At 39.4% G+C, this 24,393-nt stretch overlaps 1 protein-coding gene across 3 annotated transcripts in view; it reads left to right on the plus strand.

Moving 5' to 3' along the window:
- Positions 1 to 15,161: 15,161 nt before the first annotated feature.
- Positions 15,162 to 24,393, plus strand: part of ACSS3 (acyl-CoA synthetase short chain family member 3) — an 82,869-nt gene continuing 73,637 nt past the window's right edge. For 2 of the 3 annotated variants that reach the window (XM_065861119.2, XM_065861128.2), the window contains exons 1-2: positions 15,162 to 15,607; positions 22,915 to 23,059. In XM_065861119.2, coding sequence (XP_065717191.1) covers positions 15,306 to 15,607; positions 22,915 to 23,059 — 447 coding nt within the window. In that variant the 5' untranslated portion in view covers positions 15,162 to 15,305. The remainder of the gene's footprint in view (positions 15,608 to 22,914; positions 23,060 to 24,393) is intronic. The other variant, XM_065861111.2, reaches the window with a different exon arrangement.

Below are 24,393 nucleotides of genomic sequence, written 5' to 3' on the forward strand. Positions count from 1 at the left end.
TTTGGCTATGGCGTCTCTGTGATACCCTTATCCATAAAGCAACGTGAGCCTTTCCAGATCTACGTAAAATGGGAGGTGACAGATTATATGACACATATGTCGTTACTCAAACTGATTTTCTTTATGTTCATTAATGTGAGTTATTTTTGTGGGATCAGTATAATGACTATGTGGAATAAAGGCCCTTCCCTGCAGCCTCTATGTGTATAAATATACAAAGCCTTATCGTTAATCAGAAAAGATGTGGTGAAAGTACCACAATAGACATTCTATCAGACGCAAATGATAGCCAACACTTCCTTTCTTTCTTCCAGCTTTCCATGGCATTGTTTCCTCAGATGTGTAACGCCAGCCTCTGCTGTGCAAGGGAGGATGAAGAATTCAGTAACCCAGGACAAGGGACAGGGTGGCCTCAGTCTCAAGGTGTTTTACTGAAGCATTAGTGAATAACACAAGGAACCTTTGAAAATAAGAAGAGGTAGGCAATGACATCAACAGATGGTGGATAAGAATATTGTATAGGTGATTTCATCCTGTTAATTTTTGTTCTTTTGCGAAATTGTGTGTTAAAAGGAAATGAGAAACTGAAGTGAATTTAAGAAGAGCTGAAGATATAGCATGCACTGTGAAGCTTTTTGTCTAGTAGTCAGTAGAGAGATAAACTTTACATTTCAAAGACAGCAGAATGAGAGGCCAGATTAACTGTGGAAGAAGTGAAAAAAAATTTTTTGGAGCCTTCAATAATGCAGGATCAGAAGAGTTTGCTGTGGTAGCATATTTAACATACCTTAGAAGCCAATTGCAGGATACTTTGTGGCACTACTGAGATCAGAGAAGACTTCAGGAATCCTACAGGAGAGCAGAAATAGAAAAAAAGCTTAAAGAAATCTCAAAATTCTTGTAGGTGAGTGAGAGACAGAACTAAATATGAAATATGAACTACTGATGTGAATATGTAGATTTTAGTTTTGTGGCAAATTGGACATTCTGATTTTGCATTTTTTAGCAAAAAAGTTATTTAGCTCCGGGAAAACACAATTAGATAAAATGTCGTGAAGATTAATCATAAATTTAGCATGAGGAGAAACAGTGAACATATTTTACCAAAATAAATAACTAGCTAAGTGAAATCTATGTTTTCCTGAGTAAAAACAATTGAAGCAAACAAATTATGGGATTGTGTGTCTAATTCAAACGTGAATATGACAGTATTTGATTTCATTGTGGCAGTTGTCCATTGTCAATAGGAGTCACCATGACAAACCAGTTGAGTTTTCTGAAAGTCAATAGGTGAAACAGAACATCCTGGTAATACATGGATCTGTTACATGTGAAAGATTCAAGTGAGGGGCAACCATCTCAGTTTTAGGGTGTTCTTAAAATGCTTAGCTACAGTGTGGCTTATTTAGCAAGATGTTAGGTACGGAGATACTTTACTGTTAGGAATAAAGGTATCCTATTAAAAAATGAGGTACATCATCAGAGGAATGTCTGTTATCATAGGCTTGGACAATAAGTTCTAGCCAGAGGCTTACATTAGTATTCAGGCACTTGTTTTATGTTTTTCCTGTTTTTACAGTGCTATCCCCTTGAAACTCATTAAACCTTTTTCTGCAGTAGGCTAGCCACTCAGGCATGAATAATCTAAGGGGTAAACAGAATATTGTTATAAATACACAAGTGTCCATTACAAGAAGCAGTGAATTTAAAGATGATTAAAAAGCAACAACAAAGCACAAATACCCTCTCAAGCACGTACAGCTATAACATAACCAGTATGTGTTTTTCTTGTAAAGGATTCATTAGAACATAAGTCTTAGAATTTAGTGAAATAAATAGCTCAGCCTGATTAATGAGCTACCATTAATCATCTCTAGATCACAAGTTCAAAAACAAAAATGAGAATTTGTTATTGCTTTGTGCTTTATTTAATCATGAGACCCATGCAAAACAGATATGAAAATGCTGTACTGTGTATAAACCAGGACACATTCTAATACAACTGTGTTGTATACTTTTTACAAGGCTATTGAGAGTTCCAGTTCAACAGAGCATCTAAACATACATTCTTCTACTTAAGATTTCTCAGGTTCAACTAACTGAAGTGCAACTATGTAAGGGCTATAGGGGTTTAACATTTTTTGAAAAAGTTTGAGATGTCTGAATCCGTGTTTAGGTACATGAGGCAATTAACTCCAAACCTGGAGTCTGAACTTTCTCTTTTTAAAGGCTGGGGGAACACTGCAGGTGTGTCTCACACATGCGTGTCTTTTGTGAGAATGGCAATAGGTGAGGAATGGCTTTGTCTCTTTTCCCTTTTGTGGATTTTATATAAAACCCATAGAATAAAACCAGAAATCTCCTCCTCCAAGCTCAAGAGAGTTCTATCCCAAAGAATATCAAGGCACACAAAAATGCCAGAAGACTGTTGTGGATTAAGAATGAACTCCTGACCAAACTCAAAACACAAAAGAGAAGCATATAGAGGGTGAAAGGAAGGGTGGGTAATGTGGGAGGAATAGAGAAACATTGTCCGAGCATCCAGGGATGAAGCCTAAATGTAATTGAATCTGGACAGGGATGTCAAAGACAAGAAGAAGGGCTTCTGTAAGTAGATAAGTGACAAAAGAAAGACTAGGGAAAATGTGGGCTCAGTGCTCAATGAGACCAGAGACCTGATTACACAGGGCAAATGCCTCCTTTATCTCAGTCTTTACTAGCAAGACCATCCTTCAGGAATCCAGGATCCCAGACACCACAGGAAAAGTCTGGAGCAAGGAAGATGTACCCGTGGTTGAAGAAGATCAGGCCAGAGAATACTTAAGCAAACTGGATATACTTAATTCCATGGGCTCTGATGGGTTGCACCCACAAGTGCTGAGGGAACTCGCTGATGCCTTTGTGAGGCCGCTCTCTATAATCTTTGATCAGTCATGGCAACTGGGAGAAGTGCCCAAAGACTGGAGGAAAGCAAATGTCACTCATGTCTTCAAGAAGGGCAAGAAGGAGAACCCACGGAACTACAGGCTAGTCAGTCTCACCTTCATCCCCAGGAAGGTGATAAAGCCATTGCCAGGATCATCAAGGACAAAAAAAAATCATCAGGACTAATCAGCATGGCTTCACCAATGGGAAGCCATGCTTGACCAACTTGATAAACTTCTATGATTAAATTACTGGCCTGGTATGTGAGGGGCTAGCAATGGATATCGTGTACTTGGCTTCAGTAAGGCATTTGACACTGTCTCTTATAAGATCCTCAAAGACAAGCTGTTGATGCCTGAATGGGCTGAAGGAGCAGACAGTGAGGTGGACTGAAAACTGAGTGACTGTCTGAGCCCAGAGGGTGGTGGTCAGTGAGGCAAACTCTAGTTGGAGGCCAGTAACTAGCAGTGTGCCTCAAGGGTCAATACATCTTCACTAGTGGTCTGGGTGATGGAGCCAAATGTACCCTCAGCATGTTTGTGGATGACACCAAACCAGCAGGAATGGCTAATATGCCACAGGCTCATGCTGCCATCTGGAGGGACCTCAACAGACTGGAGAAATGGGCTGGCAGGAAGCTCATTAAATTCAACAAGGTGAAAGTTCTGCACAGGGAAAGGAACACAGCAGTATATTCTGGGGACCACCGAGCTGGAAAGCAGCTTGGCAGAAAAGCCAAATTGAACATGAGACAGCAATGTGCCCTTGTGGCCAAGAAGGTTAATGATGTCTTGGGCTGCCAGCAGGTTGAGGGAGGTGATCCTTCCCCTCTCCTCAGCCCTGGTGCGGCCACGTCTTGAGTACTGTGTCCAGTTCTGGGCTCTCCAGTACAAAAGGGACATGGACATACTGGAGAGGGTCCAACGAAGGGCCACTAAGATGACGAAGAGGCTGGAACATCTCTGTGAAAAGGCTGGGAGAGCTGGTACTGTTGAATTTGAAGAAGAGAAGGCTCAGGGAGGATCTTATCAGTGTGTATAAATACCTGAAGGAAGAGTGCATAGAGGATGGAGCCAGGTTCTTTTCAGTGGTGCTCAGTGACAGGACAAGAGTTGGGCACAAGCTGAAACACAGGAGGTTCCCTTCAAACATCAGGAAACACTTTTTTAATGTGAAGGTGACTGAGCACTGGTACATCATTTGAGATACTCTAAAGCCATCTGGACATAGTCCTGGTTTACTGGCTCCAGGTGGCCCTGCCTGAGCAGGGGTGTTGGACCATGTGCTCTCCAGAGGTCTCTTCCAACCTCAACCATTCTGTTATTCTGTGAAATAACCCTGAGAGCTAAGCCTGGAATGCAAACCCAGCTCGTATCTCCAAGTCACACTCCTACCCTTGGACAACATAATGAGGTTGCTTCTTCCTCCTGTCTCAACTCCCCTTTGCATTGCACAGGTTGGCTACAGCAATTAGGAGAGAGGAGATGTGGGCTGGAGCTGCTTCATACTGACAAAGGACTGCTTTAGTTACTTTTGATTTACAGAAAGTTTAACTGCCAAAGATTTTCCTTCATACTCATATCTTTACTTTCTTCAGACAACCACAACAGCAAAACAGGGTCCTACAGAGAGCCAAAAGGAAAAAATGAGTAGACATCTATGTCTGAGTTCCCTTTCCCTCCCTGTTCCTGGAATTTAGGCACCCAGATCAAGGTTGTAGCTTGATGCTGCCATTGGTTTTTGACCCTAAAATCTTCTCTTGAAAAAACAATGTGTGCAAAAGTTCTTTAAAGTAACTGTTCTCTGTTAACGGTGTAAGAGAAAGAGGTAGTACTCTTGTCCACAGCCTGGGTTGTATCAGATTAGCCTGCTCATACAGCAGGAGGTAAAGTTAGGGAACAATCCAGATTCCCAACTTAGGCTACCTAGTGCCTTTGAGAACAGTCTAGGTATCCCATATATTTGTTGTCATCAGCAACCATACTGGGCAATACAGGAGCTTAGTTTATGGTACCTCAGGGCTTTCTTTGATTGATCTCTTGAATTTAGATGCAGAGATTCTGACTAAATATTTACTTGGATACGTAACTAAATGCTTTCTTAGACATAAGCCTTCCTGTTTGATTTTGGCTAAGGAGCGGTGCCTGACTTGTTTTAACTTGTGATGGTTGTAAATTGGGAAAAAGGATCATTATGGCTAGTGGAGCTATATTCATATAACACTGGAGTATTTAATGTTTTACTTTACCCTAGTGTAAATATGGTTCTAATCCGTACTAACTAACTCACAGGATTACTGAGACAGTAAATTCATTAATGTTCATAGGATGGTTATGGCCCTCAAATGAAGGCATTCAAAATGCAATGTTATTATCTAAAAGAATCTTGACATTTAAAATTCAGCTGGCAATTTTTTGACATGTCCAATACCCAGTTAATTTTGTATGTGTGGGAAGTGTTCAGAGGCATATTAAAGCCTCTGTATTTTTCTCTGCATTGCAATGATGACCATTTGCAAAACATTAAAAGTTGGAGCTCTAGAAGTGATATTGACTCATGGAAACCAAAACAGAGAAAAGTTTGGACTTGAGCATGAAGTGCTCTAAAGAATAGTGTATATATCAGTTCAATGAAACTGAGATGGTCTTTAAAACCTCAGAGGACAAGAAAATAATACCAAGACTGAACTCTGTCAGAAAAAAAGACACAAAAGGTTAGGACAGCTGGAAAAAAAAAATAAAATGGAAGATTAAGAGAGATTTTGTGTAACTGAATGGGTGAAACTGGATCATAAATAGTTCTGTCCCAGGGAGCTTTCTGTCTGTAGCTTCAAAGGTGTAAGGAATATGGAAAGTGGAATTGGCAGCTCTTTGTTTTGTTGCAAAGTTTATGACAGAGAACACAATTTTGAGTTAGGATAGCTTGTTGAATTGAAGTTATACTAGAGTCTACTTTTAATTTTGTTATTGTTGCATGACACTGCCTAATCCTTATGATATAGCAGTACAGAGAAAAAACAAAATTTGATGGCCAATATATGTGAAAACATGTTATAAAGGAGTAATTATTTATTTGGCTAAGATGCAAACAAGTTATTATAACAACTAATAATTGTGATTATGTCACTTGCTTGCATTCTGTATATTACAACACCTTTTTTTCTGCATTAAAATGTTGCTTTGCAAAATGCTCATAGACATAGAGGTAACCTTGCAAAAATTCTAAAAGCCTTGAAAATGTATGCAAAAATATTCAGCATATTAAAAAGGATTATTTTTCCCAAACTATCATAATTGAAATTACAATGGAATTATCATGAGCCTTTATACTGAAGAGTAAGGCTGAGGATAATGGTTGTTTTTGAGCTGATTAGTCTACAGGCAAGCCCATTGCATGAATTGGCACTACAGGTATTGCAACATCCATCAAAGGGGATTGATCCGTACCCTAACACATCCTTGATCTGATGGCCAGAAATAAATCTATTGGTTGATTTTGAGACTGTGATCTTATTCTTATGTTTGGAGCTGCTAGGGAAATAAGAACTTACTGCCACAAATTATCAGACAAATCTTATGAAGAAGCATTTGTTTATCTGATTAACTTTATTTAAAATCACACGGTGTTTTAAAAAGGACCAAATTTGAAACTCTTACCACTTGAAATTGGGTCTCTCTTTTTGAAACACCCTGTAATTTGGTTATTTACATTCATCCATAGATTTTACCATACTTTTTGTTTAGCCAGGCTGTTTTGTTGCTAAAATTTAAAGATATGTCTATGATTGGAATATTTTCCCATACACAGGGATTCTTTGATCTAAAGATTATTAAACCCCATAAGAAAATAGGTAGTGATGGTACAGAAACCCACCCTGTAATTGTCCTAAAAATGTTAACCTATATACATGCATTCTGTCAGCTTTGGAAGGAGAGATGATATGGTATTCATCGTTTTTCCTAGTGTTCAAACCTCTTGATTGCCAGAAACAGAAAGTAAGACCTGATCAAACTAGACTCACAAAATATCCACAATAATTTCATATTATTTATAACAAGTTCTTTCCTACAATTTAAAAAGTAGTTCAGATTGGTCAGAGATTGTGTAGCTTACAGGGTCTAAATTGTTTGTGTAAGTATTAATACTGAACCTTGTGATATTTGGTTATGATGTAGCTAGCAGGCAGAAATAGCAAGCTTTTCTATTTTATTCACGCTGTTTTATCTACTGTCACATCTATGCTACTACCAGAATGGTATGAGACAGCTTTTTAGGTTTTGTTTTCCAAATTCACCTATATTTAACCTAAAAGGAAAGAAAGATGCTTAGTAGAAAGCCATAAATGATGAAAAAAGGGAGGAAATATTTTTACTGGAAAACAGAATCTGTGAGTTCATCTTTCATTAAATACATTATCTGTCAAGAAAATAGGTCAACTTTTTGGGAATTGAATTTTACAGAAGATACCATCTGGCTTTTCCCCTTGTTGCAAGGAAGGATGCTTTTTTGTTTATTTTGTATGAAATATCATAATGTTCTCTAGAGGGAGAACCATTCTTCAGGGCTGTTCTTTACAAGAAAAGAGACTTAAAAATATCAAATAATTAGCTACATATAAAAATGATTTTCAGCTGTTAATGAGTCCATGTGAAATTTTTATGTGAGATGAAAACCAAATCTATGTAAAAGTAAAGACTTGGCTTTTACTCAAGGATTTTTTTTTTTTTTTTTTTATTCACCATGAGGTGTGAAGCCTAGACATTGATTTTGCTGGCCTAATATTCCCAGAGGTCAAGAAGTCAAACTTTGGACACTGATTTCTAGAGACCATTATACATGGACATGACAATATACATGGGCTGTTTGGGGTCTGACAGCTCATAAAGCAATTTATTTGAGTAGTGCCCATAAGACTTGGCTCTCAAATTCTAACAAATTCCCAACCTTACACTGGATGCTTAAACTGCCTTCTGTAACGCACATCTGAACTTTCCACACAAATATTCAAGAATTCAGTCTTCTCAAAGGCTGGGATAACAGCTACATGGCTTACGAAGACTTCACTTGCGATCTAGACCTTCAAAATGAATGGGAAATTTAGCCTCTGATATTAAATTACACAGTAAAATATAGTTTGCTATGTAATTCCAAATTCATACGCTGTATAACTGAACAGGAACTACCTGAATGCCCTGTAGAATTGTAACTAACCCAGCTATTCCAGTGAGCAGAAATACTGAGTATAAGCCTTCTAAAGCTGTTACTGAAAAATAAATCCTGAAGATTCAATATTGTGCATATATTGTGCAAACATAGAGCTGGATGTTCTTCACTGCTTTTCCTTAACAGGAATGAGCAAATATTTAAACATGCGGTGTGTACGTTGAAATTCCTACCTTTGAACCCGAAAAAGCAGAACTGTATTAGTACTTTGAGTAAAATTCAGGGTGCTTGGAAAAGGAAAAATAGGACATAAATGATAGGGAAAATGACCAGGTTTCAATTTGGGATGTTTGCCTCATTGAATTCCACTTCTATGATACTGATTCAACAGAGAAATTGGCTTTCCTGCCTTTTTCCAGTTCCAGAGAGCTTATGTAAATAGATTATCTGACGACAGAAGATTCTTCACTGCCTTTTACCCTGCGTTTCTCCTTGATGTGTGAAAAGTAGGATAAGTGTCCATGGATCTGCTACACTCATTATACAGTAATATGAACAGTTATAGAGACTGCAAATTAAAAAAAAAAAACAAAACAAAAACACACCACAGTTCATTGAGGGTGCACAATTAGTCTTTGCTCTGTTATAATTAATTACTTCTGGCAGCCAGGTTCAGTGAGCCTAAAGGTTTACCTTGCAATATAAAATCCACATAGAGAAGATTTTTAATTCTGGAATCGTATTTCCAAGGGTGCAAATGTAAAGATTCATCTGGATGGGGTATTGGGCCATCTTGTCTAGGCTGCACTTTTGCCAAGGAAGGCTGGACCAGATGATCCTTGATATCCCTTCCAATTTGATATTCTGTGATTCTATGATGAAATGTTTGGCAGTCTAGTTCAGCATCATAAGAGAGTGAGACCATGAGAAAATGTGGACTTGAATGTACAACTGAATGTATTTGGACATATGGTATTGCTGCTGGCTTACCAGTAAGAGTTTTTCTACTGCATATGCAATGATTCCTGGACCTGAATTCATGGCTACTTTTCTTATTTAGATTCTTCCAGAATCCTGTGAAATGCTAATTTGCAAGATGACCTATGGAAAAAGCTCTTTCCAGAGATTATTACTGATGTTATTTGGGGCAAACTGAGTGACAGCTACAATTTCTTCTCTAAGCTGCTATGAAATTTCATCCATTCTTCACCAATCTGAGCTGTTCAAAACCAGGATCATTCAAGAAATTCACAGAATTTTTTGTTGTATGGCTCTGGATGAACTTGCATTCATAAAAATATACCACACATCAATAAATGGCAGTTGTAATGGAATATGCTATTGACTTTGCACTTAGTCAATTTAGGTGTTAATTTCTGGCTTGCTTGCAAGATAATTCTGCAGACAAACTAAACCAGCACATTGCCACAGTCTTTGAACACTAGTTTCTCTTGTCACACGGTGAATATAATTATGTAGTGAAGTAAGTATCACGAAATATGTCACAAGGACAAAATCCAGCAACTGTTGAGAATGGGATTGTAAGAATGAAACTTTTGGAGATAACCAGAAATGGAACAGACCAAGCAAACACCAGTGATACTAAAAGGCACCCTTTGGTATACGTTAAAATATGCTGAGCCATAATTTACCATGGGCCAGGCTCCTAGGCATGTTTGCTGCCCTTGGAATATGACTGATGGCTTCTTGTAGAGGGATGTGACAGGTGACGAGATAAATACTGAAGCTGTGCCAACTAACTCTGTGCTTCTAGGAGCACCCTAACACTCTTTAACCCAACAAATAATGCAAGTTTTGCACGTCCTGTGCACCCAAAGCTCTTGCACTAAATGCTTTGAGCGCAAAAGCAACTCAGTACTAGATTTTAGGTATTGTTTTGAAAGTTTCAAGCATATGTCTTTTTCTTTATATCTTTAGCCACATACAAACCATATCGCACCCACCCTCCCAAAGCCCTGCAAGACAGGAGACACAATCTCTGTACATTAGACCAAAGCAAGTCTGGGTATACTGGAAAAAATCAGTTTTCCAGTTTGATCTTACACAACCAAGATTGAAAAAAGGACTTAGAGTCATTGCAACTTTTAAGCACAGAGTTCCTCCAGTAGCGGGTAACTTCTTCATACTTCTTGGACTGTATTCTCAACTTGAGAAAGTGTAGTAAGTGTGCTGATAAGAAATAATGATACAACAGGTAATATTAAAATTACTTTATTTTTATGCCAACAGTGACATTAACACGTAGGGTTAACGGACTCTTTCATAGTTCTGTGAAAAACACAACTTTCTGGGTAAAAAAACAGTTGTGAAATATGTGGTTATTTTTGCAATCAAGTTCAAAAGGAATATCAATAAGAATGCCAGTATCTGAAGTCCTTTTGTTCCCTTCAAAGAATATATGTTGAAAGTTGAACGTTTTGTAATAACACTGCTTGTGCCTGTGATGGTTTTGATGCAATGATTTGGAAAATGGTGGTAGTGGTATATCAAAGAAACAGGGATAGCTTTGGATAGACAAGCAGATTTTACTTCTAGAGACAAATAATTGATAATCTGCAGTTTCAGGGAGCTGGGCAGCTCAGGGACATGGATTACATAAAAAATCAAAGCTCAATGACAAGGTTTATAAAATTACATCATCAAATGTGTTAGTTAAATCCATAACTGAAATGCAAAGCAGAAACTAAAATTCTACTTGTCCTCCATGGAATTTTACCACGGACTCTTTTCCTCAAATGCACCTAAGTACTGAAGAATATATAAATTTTGCTTTTGCATGAAACTGTTTTGCTTTCATGTGCATCATCTGTTACGTGGCATAGGGGTTTTTTAAAGTGTTTCTTTAAAAAATAAGAAATCCTCATTATCTGTCTGGTTTTGTTTCTCACTTTTTCAAAGTCTTAGAATTGAGAAGTATAAAAGTTCATTGCCCAGCAGAGTTTTATCAAAGCTGCCTGAACATTTGACTCAGATTTAGCAGGGTCTCATGTGAGTAAGACTACTTAAGTGAATAAAGCTAGGTGTATGCCTGAGAAACTTCCTGAAAGAGAACTTAGATCTGGAAAAATATGGATGAAATGCAGGTTGTCCTGAACTGTACAACCTCCTCAGGGAGGAATCAAATGATAACTTCAGTAATAATTGATACTAAAATTGTATTTTCATCCCAGGGGATCTCTTAACACATTCTCACCTGCATTGAGTCACAGAGTTTCATTTCAGCACTTTCCAGAAGTCTGTAAAAAGTGGCTTCTGCCTGCAGAGACAGATATTTTAGCATTTTTATAAGTTCTCGTCATTCGTCTCTCAGCACAGTACACACACTCATTTCCAAAAGACAGAAATAAACAGGAGTTCATGAATTCCCAGAACTGCAGCAGGCAGACAGGTGATCCACCATGGACACATTGATTTCAGCACTGCATCACGATTTTGAGTGCTGCAAAAACTAACTCCACCTAAGACCTCTGACACAAAGGAATCTCTAGGCTGGAAGGCAGTAGTCAAACAAAGAAGAGTGGTGAGTATAGGTATTTCTGTGGGAGTTTATTGTTTTGTTTTGGTTTACCTGTTTTAATTTGATTTGCTTTGGTTTCTGCTATGACCAGATCTTACTATTGCAGAACAAACAATGGCATCTTTTATATTCATGAAAAATAGTCAAAATACCCACTTGAAAATTTCTATCCAAATATGTATTTTTTTCAAGTAATAAATTAATTATTTTGAATTCTATACAAGATTTTTAGTGGATTGCAAGTGAAGCGGCTGTGATATGCTCGCTATTCTATGACTAGAAAGAAAACTGGAGGAATAATTATATTTACTTACATGCCTTAGAAGGTGCCAGTTGCCACTACTACTTCCATCACCTTTCAGGAAAATGACAAATTTTATTTTGATTTGAACTTAACTCTGCAGACTACTGCATATATGCATCTATCTAGTCGAAGATGTCCCTGCTCACTGCAGGGAGGTTGGACTAGATGACGTTTGAAGGTCCCTTCCAACCCAAACTGTTCTATGATTCTATATTGTGGAAAACTGTGAATGCCTCTATTTTTCAGTCATCGGTGGTATACAGGACAGTGAAACTTTCTCATACAAGACTGGCAGTTCCTAGGACCATCAAAAAGTGATTTAACTAACTGTTTAACTACAGTTTTACTTTGTGCTTATGAAAGGACTGAAATTTGAATTACCAAGGTTTGGAAGTCTTGGGCACTAGAATAGTCAGAACACTTCATATACAGGAGACCATATTTCTAATACTTTTCTGCTAATCTTTTTTCAACATACATACATCTTTAAACATGCATGCCTTACACTAAAGGATACAGTTGCAGAAAAAAAGTTTTTTTAAACAAAAGAAAGGCTTCAGATAAATTATTTTGCAATTGAAGAAGCACCCAGACCATGTTTCATAGTTTTTTCTTTGTGAGATCTATGCCTACAAACATACGTATGTTTTTCAATGAAGTCTACAGCTACAAAGGTAATTGCTACAAACATCACTTGACATTACTTTAAAATCCTTTGTGGAGTGCAAATTTCAGGAGTATCAAGTTTGGCAAAAAGAAATAAGTCCTTAGAGGGAAAATTCATCAGTTCAGAAATCTGCTATGATAGCATTTGTAAGTGAACCTTAAATTACTAGCTTCCAACTGGGAGAACTAGCAATCCCTTCTTTACCCTTTTAGCTATCAGTATGGGCTGTGAGTAGTTTAATTAATGAAGTACATTCCACAGATACGCATTAGCAACATTCCTTCAGGAACAGATATTAGGATGTTAGCTAAAACAGGAATTTAATGCACTTTATGTTCCGATTAAATTCATTTGTATCCTCTAGACCCCTGGTGTATCATTTCTAGTAGGATGTATATTCAAAATGAATACCAGAGCGTGTACTGTTGCAATGCAGATTCCTTTGCCAAATGCTTATACCTTCACATTAAACACACACTGGAAAAATCGTTAGCAGTCCTCTTCAACACCACGAGAAATATTAAGCATCACCAGACACAACCCATCCGGTGTTCAAATTTCAGGATACTTCTTTCAGTGTTAGTGCCTAGAACTAACATGTTAGAGAACACACATACCTAAAGATTTTGGCTAGCCTGGCCTTGACAGTTTTCTCCCCAGCAGGGAAAAGACAGATGTTGTTCCAGCTCAGAAGCTGATTGCTATAACCACCCAGAGGCTGGCTGCATCCAATTGCTAGAGGTCCCTTCCTAACCTGATGGGCATGAAGGTGTTGGTGATCTGAAGAACGCAGCTTGTAAGGCACTTAATATGAAGAGTTGCCCCTCGGGAGTGGACATAATGTACCTCTAACAATTTGATTTGGGTTCACAAATTGGGCTGAGGCAACTCATACCTCTCATTACGTCTGCCAGTTGCACACCTCAGGTCATTGCACTGGATTCAGCCACAGTGGGCTTGTGAATGCCTGCAAGTCTGAGGCTGCGCATGTCGATTTCTGAGCAGGCACCAAAACAAATTAATCACATTTCCATGACAATTTACAGTCAGAATTGTTCTTTTAAGTCAAAATTAGCCCAGCCATCATAAAGGTAGGAAATAAAAGATACAATTCTGGGAATATTTTTAAAATGCTAAGATCAGCTATGTGTGACCTAACTGGGAAGTTGTGTTCTTCAGGCACATTTGTACAATGCACGGCAATGCTACCAGGCATCCAACAATGGCATCTGACTTCAGGGCTGTCATGGTGTCACAATGTTGACAGTCCCTGCAAGCTTCTCTTTTTAGTTCATTTATTTTTAAAATTTTGGTAGTGGACTCTATTGACAGCAATTGTCCTGTCATAGTGTTGAAAATCTCAAATGTAATAATAAAGCTATTATATTTGAGAATATGTATTTTTTTATTTTCTTGCTTTGTTGGCATGCTATAACCTTTACCTTGCAGCAGGCAAGTTTTCATAAAATGTCCACATGATCAGGTTGTTTAGGTTTTGGGGGTATTAACTACTTTTTAGAAATAAGTCTCTGATCCTTAACTTGAGCATTTTGGAAGTCTCATTATGCTACTCAGGGCTGTATGTTATTGTGGCATTGATGGGGAAGAAAGAAGTGAACTGCAGTGCAGTGTAGGACAGGTAGTTCATATAGCACTGGACAACGCTAATAGCCTTTGCAAACCATTGGAAACTCTCTGTGAGCTAATTATATGTGCCTCAGAAACAAAAGCAGCATCCGGTCCTTATGCTGAAAGACTACTAGTGACTTTGAATGTGACCTAGAAGTTCTGATGAACTTGAACTCTATAGGACAAATCCTCCACCCTTTTTTTTTTTTTTCCCGAGCCAAGATAAGAAATTTATTTTGTCTATAAACCTACTGTACTGGATCAACAGACTAGTTCTTCTCATCCCCTTATTCCTTTACCTGTAATGTGATATATTGTTATGTTCCTATTGCACTATTTCAACAGCAGTCAGGTAACAGATGTCGAAGTTTACCATGAATATGAAACATACTATAGAGTTCTCCTTAGCCATATGACGTTTTTTATAACGTGACTGCAGAAGAAATTTCCTGAGGAACTTGTAATGGATAAACCTATTATAGCACTAAAATAATTTCAAAATGGACAAAATACTGTCTTAGAAGAGGGTGTGTGTCTTAGCTGACTTGTGCATTACAGTACTCTTGAAATATCATCACCGAAACTCAGTAAGGGTTTCTAAATATGTATCAAGATGTGCAAAACAAAAGATCCACTACAGATGATGGAGGTCTTCTGGAAAACAGAATGAAATTTGTTTTGTTTTGTGGGTTTGTTTGTTTGTTTTTCCTGGGACGAACATTATGCCTCATCACAGAAAGTTTCCTCAAAAAAAGAATGTCTTTCAAAAGAAACACTTGAGTATTATGACTACATGTCATCCGAATCATTAAGTCAAAAGCCACCTCAAGTGTTCGGTCTCTCTTCCCCCTCGCTCAGCGCGGTCCCCCCGGGCCGAGGCGGCGCTCGCCGCGCTGCCCCGAGCCGCTTCCGCACCCTCTGGCTCCAGGCCGAGGGGGAGTCGACGTCCGGGGCAGCGCCGGAGCGCGGGGCGGGGGCCGTGCGATTCGGCCCGTCCCGCTGGCACCAGGTCGCTTGTGCCGCTGCTCCGTCTTGTGCCGTCCGAGGGCTTTCTGGAGCCTCACCGGAGCCCGTGGAAGATGGGTTTCCTGGGCAGGCTGGCGGCGCTGCCAAAACTCTCCGGGGCGGCGGCGGCCCGGGGCGGCGGTGCCTGGGGGCGGCCCCGCGTGGGGAACGCGCTCCCCGGCTGGGCCGCCGCCCCCTCCAGCCTGCCGGCCGGCGGCCGTTTCGCCTCCTCCCGAGCGCTGGGCGAGTACGACCAAGTTTTCAGGTGCTCTGTGGCGGAGCCCGAGAAACTCTGGGGAGCAGTCGCCGAGCAGATCCAGTGGTACAAGCCCTGGGCCAGGGTCCTGGACACGGGTCGCCCCGGCAGCGCCTCCTGGTGAGTCTGTATGCCCCCGCTGCGGCGGAGCGGCCGGGACCGGGACCGGGACCGGGACCGGCACCGGGACCGGCACCAGGACCGGGACCGGGCGGGTACTGCCGGACACCGGAGGGCGCAGCTTAGCTGTAGCGGGGAGAGCTGCCCGCCGAGGGGCTGGGGGTCTGCTGGGTGTGGGGGCCGGGCGGTTAACACAGAAGCACCCCAGCACGGCTTTTGGGGGTTCAGCACGCCGGCAATGCTGAAGGAGGTGGCTGCAGTGTATAGAGGAGTTTAATGATTACACTTCGTTAACCTTAATGATTAAATGCAGCGTGGATGAGTGTGTGGGGGCGAGAGGGGAGTTAGCGAGCGCTGTGGGAGGTGTGACAGACACGAGTGTGGGTGGGATGTCCGTGCGTGTCTGGGTGACGCGAGTGGGTGTGCTGGGTGCTCCCCATCCAGCCCTTTCTGGGCCCGCCTTGGGAACAGCTGCTCTGAGCGTGGGACACTGGGCACTGAGTGCCAGGGGAGCCATGTGAGTGAAACATAGAAACTTTCAGACTTGGTTAATCTTTGAAACTAATACATTTGAAATACATCATAATTTAGAGGATGTGGTTAAGGTAATGTTTGGCAAAAGCACTGGCATTGTAATACAAGTATCCACACAGTGAATGGCAAACTGACCTAAGAATATCACAATATCCTTATTATAAACTACAGGATAGGATTTTCAGTACTTTCTCAAAGGGGACTTATTGTTCAAATTTTGAGTTGACCACCATCCTCTCTTTCTTGGCAAGTTTACGTCATGCTTTTTGATCTTTTCTTAAGGAGAAGCAGATATAGGATAAAAAAGGCAACATAGGATGAGGGTTGTCTTTGGTACATTGATGTTCTTTGTCATTTTTATATTTTTCTGTTTTGATTTTAATTTAAAAATACTAATAATTTTCAAAATATAATTTAAAAAATAATCACTGTGAAATCTGCCTGACTGAGGATATACAGAACCAGTAGCCTGGAGCTTGCTTTCTTATTGGTGTCTGATATGATGATTTGGCACCTCTAGGAATGAAAATTGTTTGCATGTCTTAAGCTGAATGTTAAACAGCACCCAGCCACGATAAAGCTCTTTAAGTCAGCAGGGCTCTATAATAGTCAGAAGTCCTAAAGTGGATGGATAAGAAGACCTGTGGTCCACTGACCTTAATTTCTCGGTCATGGCTCTACTCAGAAGGGCAATTAGGATTGCCTGCATAATTAAAGACCTGTAAATCTCACTGGCTCTGGCATTCCTGAATATATTAATGAAGAAGCCAATACAGTGGTTACCTTTTAAGAACTAAAGAATGAGAATACAATACACACTAGTGAGCATGCTTTTGCTATTGGATTCTGTCAGACAAATGTGGTTTGATTTGCTGGGCGCGATAAGCTTGCTTGCTGACTGTAACAGGGCTAGGTCTTTGTGAAGCATTGTGACTTCTCAGATGGAAGTTTGTTAGTCTTATGGCGGGGATAACTGGATAAAGTTTCATGGGCTGAAGTCAAGACTTCTCTTCCAGGGTTCTTTTCTGGCCTCATACCTCACTTGCATCTTTCACCCTCTGTGGATGCAGAGTTCCATAAACTGGAATTTCTTCACTGTTGTATTTAAATACCTGAAGGGAGGGTGTCCAGAAAGAGGAGCCAGGATCTTTTCAGTGGTGCCCAGTGGCAGGACCAAAGGCAGTGGGCACAAACTGAAGCGCAGGGGGTTCCATCTGAATATGAGGAAACACTTTTTTACTGTGAGGGTGACTGGGTGCTGGCACAGAGTGTGTTGTGGAGTCTCCATCCTTGGAGATATTCAGAAGTCATCTGGACATGGTCCTGTCCGTGGCTCCGGTGGCCCTGCTTGAGCAGGGGGATTGGGTCAGGTGTCCTCCAGAGGTCTCTTCCAACTTCAATCAATCTGTGGTCCTGTGGGATTATACAAAGATACAAGTCTCTGAAGACTCAACATCAAGCCCTAATAATTGTTTGGATGACAGATATCTTTTGCTCACTTGTGGGTAATAAAACATTAAGCAATTCAACTTGTGTAATCCCCTTTAATGTCTTAATGTGCAACATGCAATTTTCTTTCTTTTTTTTTTAATTTAAGTTCTTGTTAAATGATAACAGGCTGCATGTGATACTAGTATAGTAGTCTAATGCCTTTGAAGTCCCACATGGTTACCAGCATTCCATGTGCTTGGCAGGCCAACAGCTAGATAAGTTCTTTGAGAAAAAGACTGAATATAAGAGACAAAGATGACACAGGAGGCTCTTTCAGAGAACATGCTGAAGAGGAAACAGAGGTCAGAACTGAGGAAGGGTCCAGGTTTCCAAGAAAACATAGGTCACTGGTCTAACAGGGTAAAGGTGTAATTCTGGTTCTGAGGTTTACATATGAAGCAGTTTATGGAGACCTTAAAAGCATTATTAAGATGTTGTTGTGGTTTAACCCCAGCTAGCAATCAAAACCATGATAGCCGTTTGTGTATGTTCTTCTTGAGTGAGAATTTATCTACTGTTTTGGAGATGTATTATTAGGTCAATTAATAAATATCCATTTGTTTTCAGTATCTTTGGTTTTGGTTGCCACACCTGCGACTTACGGAAACAGATACTTTTCATATATTTTCCAGTCTCGTTTACTTCAGTTGAAGTAGTTGAAGGAGCCGGTTAGCATATTTAAAATACAGCTGTAAGGCAAATGCCAGTTCGGCCTCTCTAAATACTGTGAGAGCATAAAAGAAATCTGCAGCATTCCCTAGTGCATTTTCTATAGTCTCTTCCATTGGAAATCCTAGTGCTATGTCAGTGGCATGCAAAGTGATTTCCAAAAGGTATGTGATCAGTGTCACTGTCCCCTGCCTTTTTTGTTGAAGCAGTAATTCCAGGTACTGTTGGCTGTTCTAGCCTGCATCACTGGTTGGTACGGCACAAACATCATCTTGTTTTGCCCACATCAAAAATAATGAGAAGAGAAATAAAGATTGATTGTTCAAGAAAAGGAGGAAGAAATTGGAATTGTTTGGTGTAGAAACCAAAAAGGAGAACTAACACGTAAAATTTGGCTACAGAGAATTTGGCTACAAAGTTGAAGGAAAAGCTGTTCTTGGAGCTGGCTTCAAAGAGTTCAAAACTAGAGGTCTTAAATTGCAGCACAGGAGATGTAGACTTTAGACATTAGAAAGAAAAACTCACGCTAATGGTAGTGACACTCTTCAAGAGATTTTGGGATGTTGTGGAATCCCGGTTAGAAAGGTTAAGCAATGATTTCTTTTGGAATGTAGAAAGAGTTTTTCCTACTGCATACAGGCAAAGGGCAATTTTGCAAGTTACGTTTTTCTCTGATTCTAAGACATAAGTGCAATATGAAATCATCTTTGAAGTTCAGGAATGTTGCACCGATTGCTTTTCAAATGTTGCTCACTTTTAAAAAATGTGGCTGGATCTATTAACATAATATTATCTTAAAATATCTAATATTGTAGTGGTTTCGTCTAACAATTTACTCAATTTCTGTTCGTCATCTAGACAAACTAAACAAAAACCAAACAAACAAACAAAAATCCAGTTGATTCCTGGGAACTTGTCCTGCAGAAGTATATGTACCTGGCATGGCCTAAAAGGATTTTAACAATATGCTTTTTTTGCAGTTATGGCGCAAAATAATTTTATTGTAGTTTTTTTCTTTTGCATATATGCCAGCTTTATTCAGAGCTTTTTTTATTCTTAAAAATCTTTGGTTTTGGGCTGTTGAATGAAGACTAAAAATTGTCTCTTAAAAGAGCTACTTTGATTCTTAAGACAGCAGATAGTGGTAGAATTAAAAACTTAACTTTTGAATATTTCAGTGGAGTGAATTAAGGCATAATGATATGTTGCCTTCTTCACTACTTTACTTATTCCGTTCCTAGCAAATAGACTGTTGTTGCATCCAAAAAATACTGAGAACAGTAAAAAAAATTGCAGGTCATAGATGACAGATGCCAAGCTGTATGTATCAGGAGTTCCGCTGTGGGAAACCCAACTAACTTACTTGCCAAAAGTAAACATGACTCACAGAATGGTTGGGACCTCCAGAAGGGACCTCTGGAGATGATCTAGTCCAACCCACCTGCTAAAGCAGGTTCACCAGAGCAGATTGCACCCGAATGTGTCCAGGCAGTCTTTGAATGTCTCCAGAGAAGGAGACTCCACAACCTCCCTGGGCAGCCTGTTCCAGGGCTCTGGCACCCTCAGAGTAAAGAAGTTTCTCCTCATATTCAGATGGAACCTCCTGTGCTTCAGTCTGTGCCCATGATCCCCAGTCCTGTCGTTGGGCACCAGTAAAAGGAGTCTGGTCCAATCCTCTTGCCATTCACCCTTGAGATATTTATAAACATTGATGAGCTCCGCTCTCAGCCTTCTCTTCTCCAGGCTGACCAGAGCCAGCTCGCTTGTTTTTTCCTCATAAGAAAGGTGCTCTAGGCTCCTAATCATGAAGAGAAGGTCAACGGTTTCTTGCTCTTTTCTAAGAGGTTACTAGAGTAGTCATTTTAAAGCACGATTAAAGAGGTAAGTGTGTGTGCTTGAGATACCTCTTTATGAAACAACAGAAACTCTGTGAAACGTCAAGGCCAGAGTGGGACAGGAGATGCTAAGTGGCAGTAATGCCTGAGTGACTGCTGCAGGCAGCTTTAAAGAGGCTCAAGGGGATCTAGTGTGGGTAACCACACTCAAATCACTAAAAAGATGCCTTATTAGATCTAAGTGATGAGTGTTGTGGATTATTGAAGGCTGCTGCTTTCATGGATGTACAGGGAAAAAGACTTATCAAAAGGATAAGTAGGTATTGTCAGAGTATCAGTTTAAAATTTTGCTGTGAAGTAAGCTGTTCTGATATAATAACCAGTTTGAAACTCTGCTGTGATTTTTGACAGGAAAACCCTGTGATTTTTTTCACCCCACTGTAGATCAGCTCTCCAAAGAAACTGCTAGTGAACTAAATCCAGTTTCTTTTATGTGTTAGGGTTGTTACTGTTTACTCTTCAGATTTGTTTTACTCTTCCTCTGCTCCATTTGTTGAATGTTACTGATTTCTCAGCATTAGGAACACAGTGTAAAAAAAGGTTCTTCAGACTTGAATTCATGTGGTAAGCCACATCGAGATAACTGTCTGGTTAGCAACAGATCAGCATTTTGCAGCCCTGCTTATTATGGCAAGATTTACTGGCAGCTCTTACAAACATCCTGCAGATCCACTTCTGATCTTCTACAGCCTATTGGAATATTTTCTTTTCAATTTTAGACCTCAATTTTAGTTTTAAATAGGAGCATCTCATTGATGTCCTTATTCTAAGACTGAGTCCTGGTTTCACGCTGCTGTGTCTTTCCAACTAAAGCTTATTCAAGCAAATCCAAGTTCCTCGTGAGTATTCCTCTCCTTGGGAATCACTGAATCAACAGAAGTTTGTAGCAGCATAGGATGGCTTTTCAAAGCCAGGCAGCTTTTGTTTGTCAGCTGGAATTGACATGCAAATTTGAGCATGTTCTTGGGTGATGGTAGAAAAGTGAAAGTCTTGTAGTTGTGGTCATGGTGGGTGCCTCTCTGCCTTTCTGATCCTGTAAGAGCATTCCTCCTTTTGAACAGGGTAGCAAAGCTCTCATCTCACTGTTCAGATAGTCTTGTGGTTTTTTTCGTTTTATTTTGTTTTGTTTTGTTTCGTCTGCAGTCACATCTTTTTGGCATACTTTGCAAGCGCTTGTTAAAACTTTGTGTGGCAGTGGTGATGTTGCTGTGTATCCTTAGAAGAATTCAAACTCCAGTACTTGCTTGTGTTTTGGCTGTTCTTGAGTGATTGTGCACAGCAGCTCAGGCACGGTGCTCCCCTGGTCCCTTGTTCATATCATCCTAGAGTGATTTGGAATAAAAATCAATGGGTGACCTGAATCCTACACAACTTTCATGGCAATAATACAGAGTTTCTCTATATTACAAGAAACAAGTCCTAGTCCTTTGTTGTTTGTACAGTTCTTTTATGGGAAGGGGTTTGTAGTACAGAATGTTTTTCTTGCTTTCCTGGTCCCCACTTACTCCTATTAATGGTGTTGTAAAGGTGTCACGATAAAAAATTGCTGCATTCTAAACATCCTAGCTGGTTTTGGTTTAATAATTGCCATTCTTTGACAATAAAGACCTATGGACTTATCCTGTGATATCTATGCATATGGATATATGGATAATATATATAAAGTCCTAATTTAGAGCAGTCCTTTATTAGACAGAAAAGGTGAAGGAAATACTTTTTTAACTAGCACTGGGTTACTTTAGGCCATCTGTTTTTATTTCTAATTACATTATAATACATTATCACAGTGAGTGTCTCCATAGAACTTTTTGGAAACTCTCAAGTTTGTTTTTACTGTGTGTTGCTCTTCTTCTGGCTGTAGAGACATATATGCAGGTAGGAGAACAAACACAAAGAACATTATTTAGAGTGAACTTAAATTTTTAGATTCTGTGTCATCTTTCAGTTAGTAGAGTCGTCTTTGTGTCTGATACCTTCTGTATTTTCTCATTTGAGGATTATGCTGCACTTAGATTTTCCTTTTTTGTGTGTGTGTTTAAAATGACAATAAAAATGACACCTAAGTTTGTGAAGTGTTAATTAGAAGATGAGAATTTTCTGTAAATGTCTGGCTGTTGAAGAGGCAATGACTCACACTGCTTTACAGGGGATTTTGAGTCATTTGTGTAAAACACAATGATGTCAAATGCATTATGAATGTCAGACAAATATATAAGATTTTATACCTTGGGGTCAGTTTCATTTAGATTCAGATACTTGTATGCTTAACTGCCACTGCCAAGAGATGGATAAGAATATTTTGAGTCATGAACCCATTCTTCTTGAAAAAGATAATGTATGCATGCCAATACAAAGTAGTGTCATAACATATTTACATAATGTCAGGTCATTTTATGTGAATGTGTGCTTTTTCTGTGAAACCTTGGCTATGAAAGTCAGAATGATTGATGAAAAGTAAGTTAAATCAAGATCAAGTTTAGCAGACTGTTAGTTAAGTCAATTAAGGTACTTTCACATTTTTGACTAATAGGCTTATTTAGCTTTTTGAGTAGATAGTGAAGTTATAGAATACAAAATGACTTCCTGAACTGAGTATAATGTTTTATGAGCTATATTTTAATAGAATGCTCTCATTCCTTAAAAAAAATATAAAATGCAAAAAAATAGTCATCTTATGTTGGAAGGCTGACTGTTATAGAATTCTAACTTCTTTTTTAGGTTTGTAGGTGGAGAGCTGAATGTCTGTTACAATGCTGTAGATCGTCATGTTGAGAATGGACGAGGAGACCAAATTGCTATTATTTATGACAGTCCTGTAACAAATACCAAAGAGAAAATAACATATAAGGAACTTCTTGAACAGGTATGTTTGAGAACAGCCTTGTGCTGAAAAAGGCCAGTAAATATTGCACACCGATTAGATACTAGAGAGGTAGAAATGGTTTGCCTTGCTGGTTAATTCTTTTTGCTGTGCTCAGTATTGATTTATAAGCTTCGCTACCTGTGCCCAATTATACTGTGTCTGAGAGGTTTGATATTAATCTAGTTCTTTTTCTTCTACAGTTAGTAATTGTTTTTCCTGGTTGGTTAAATTTTGAACTTTATTGGATTTTGTTTGTTTATTTATTTTGTTTTGTTTCCCTAGCAGTTCTTATTTCATACTTAAAAGGTAAAGCAAAGTATTAGTCAGGTCACTTGACAGTTGCTACGATTAACAAAAGTACTGTTCCAGTGGAAATGAAGATATGTACCTTGGCGACTGTTGCACATAATTGAGCATAAAACCAAATGAAATTTAACAGGGAGGAGCTCTGAGAAGAGCTGTGTCACCTGCCATGTTGTAGGCTGTAGTGGGAATGCTGGTGGCCCCACATGAGTTTTCTGTCTGGAATCCAGTCTGTTTTGACTTCCCCGTTGGTGAGGTCGCTTACCCCCAGCTGGGGTTGCGAATACTAAGTTCTACATCAGCCCCTTTGGGTTTACTCAGTGCCTAACTGGGGGTCGTTGCCACCATGAGTGTTTGCAGCCTGACCTGTTCAAGGTTCTCTGCTCTCACAGCCGTCAGCTGATGGTTTGCCCTCATGTCATCCTCTGTTCAGCTGGCTTTTTTCTTCCAGTTATATGCAGCAGTTATATATGTAGTATATATACAGTTACATGCAGCAGTTGCACTTAATGCTGAGTGCAAAGGAATGTTGGAGTCAGACTCGTGTTCTCCCTTAATGTATTTCAGTGTGCAAGGTGCATTATGTTGGATGGAACACGCTCTGCTTCAGATATGCGCGTAGTGTCTGGAGTAATGTAAACATAGGGTTTAAAGTCTGAAATGAGGTTCATAATATAGGAATTCAGTTTGTGAGGGTTTTATTCCACTGTTGAAGGAGGAGTCGTACAGCTACAAAAAATTATGAACCTGTGCTGCACTCTGCCTTTTAAGGAAAATATAGAAAACATTTACTCCTCAGCAGTTTTCTGTTGATTTACCAAGTCCAAAAAAGAACTTGAAAGTTACCATACAGTATGCTAGAGCTCGAACAAGTAGCTTCAGTGTTTCAAGAAATGAGGAGGCTCTAAAAGGGTGCAGCTCCTTATCTAATTCTATTTATTTTATACATATATATATATATACACTTTATAGATACAGCATGTTATATACAAAAAATATGATTTTATATATACAATGTGTCATGTGCCATA

This window comes from Patagioenas fasciata, chromosome 1 (genome assembly GCF_037038585.1).
Source record: "Patagioenas fasciata isolate bPatFas1 chromosome 1, bPatFas1.hap1, whole genome shotgun sequence".
Taxonomy (NCBI): domain Eukaryota; kingdom Metazoa; phylum Chordata; class Aves; order Columbiformes; family Columbidae; genus Patagioenas; species Patagioenas fasciata.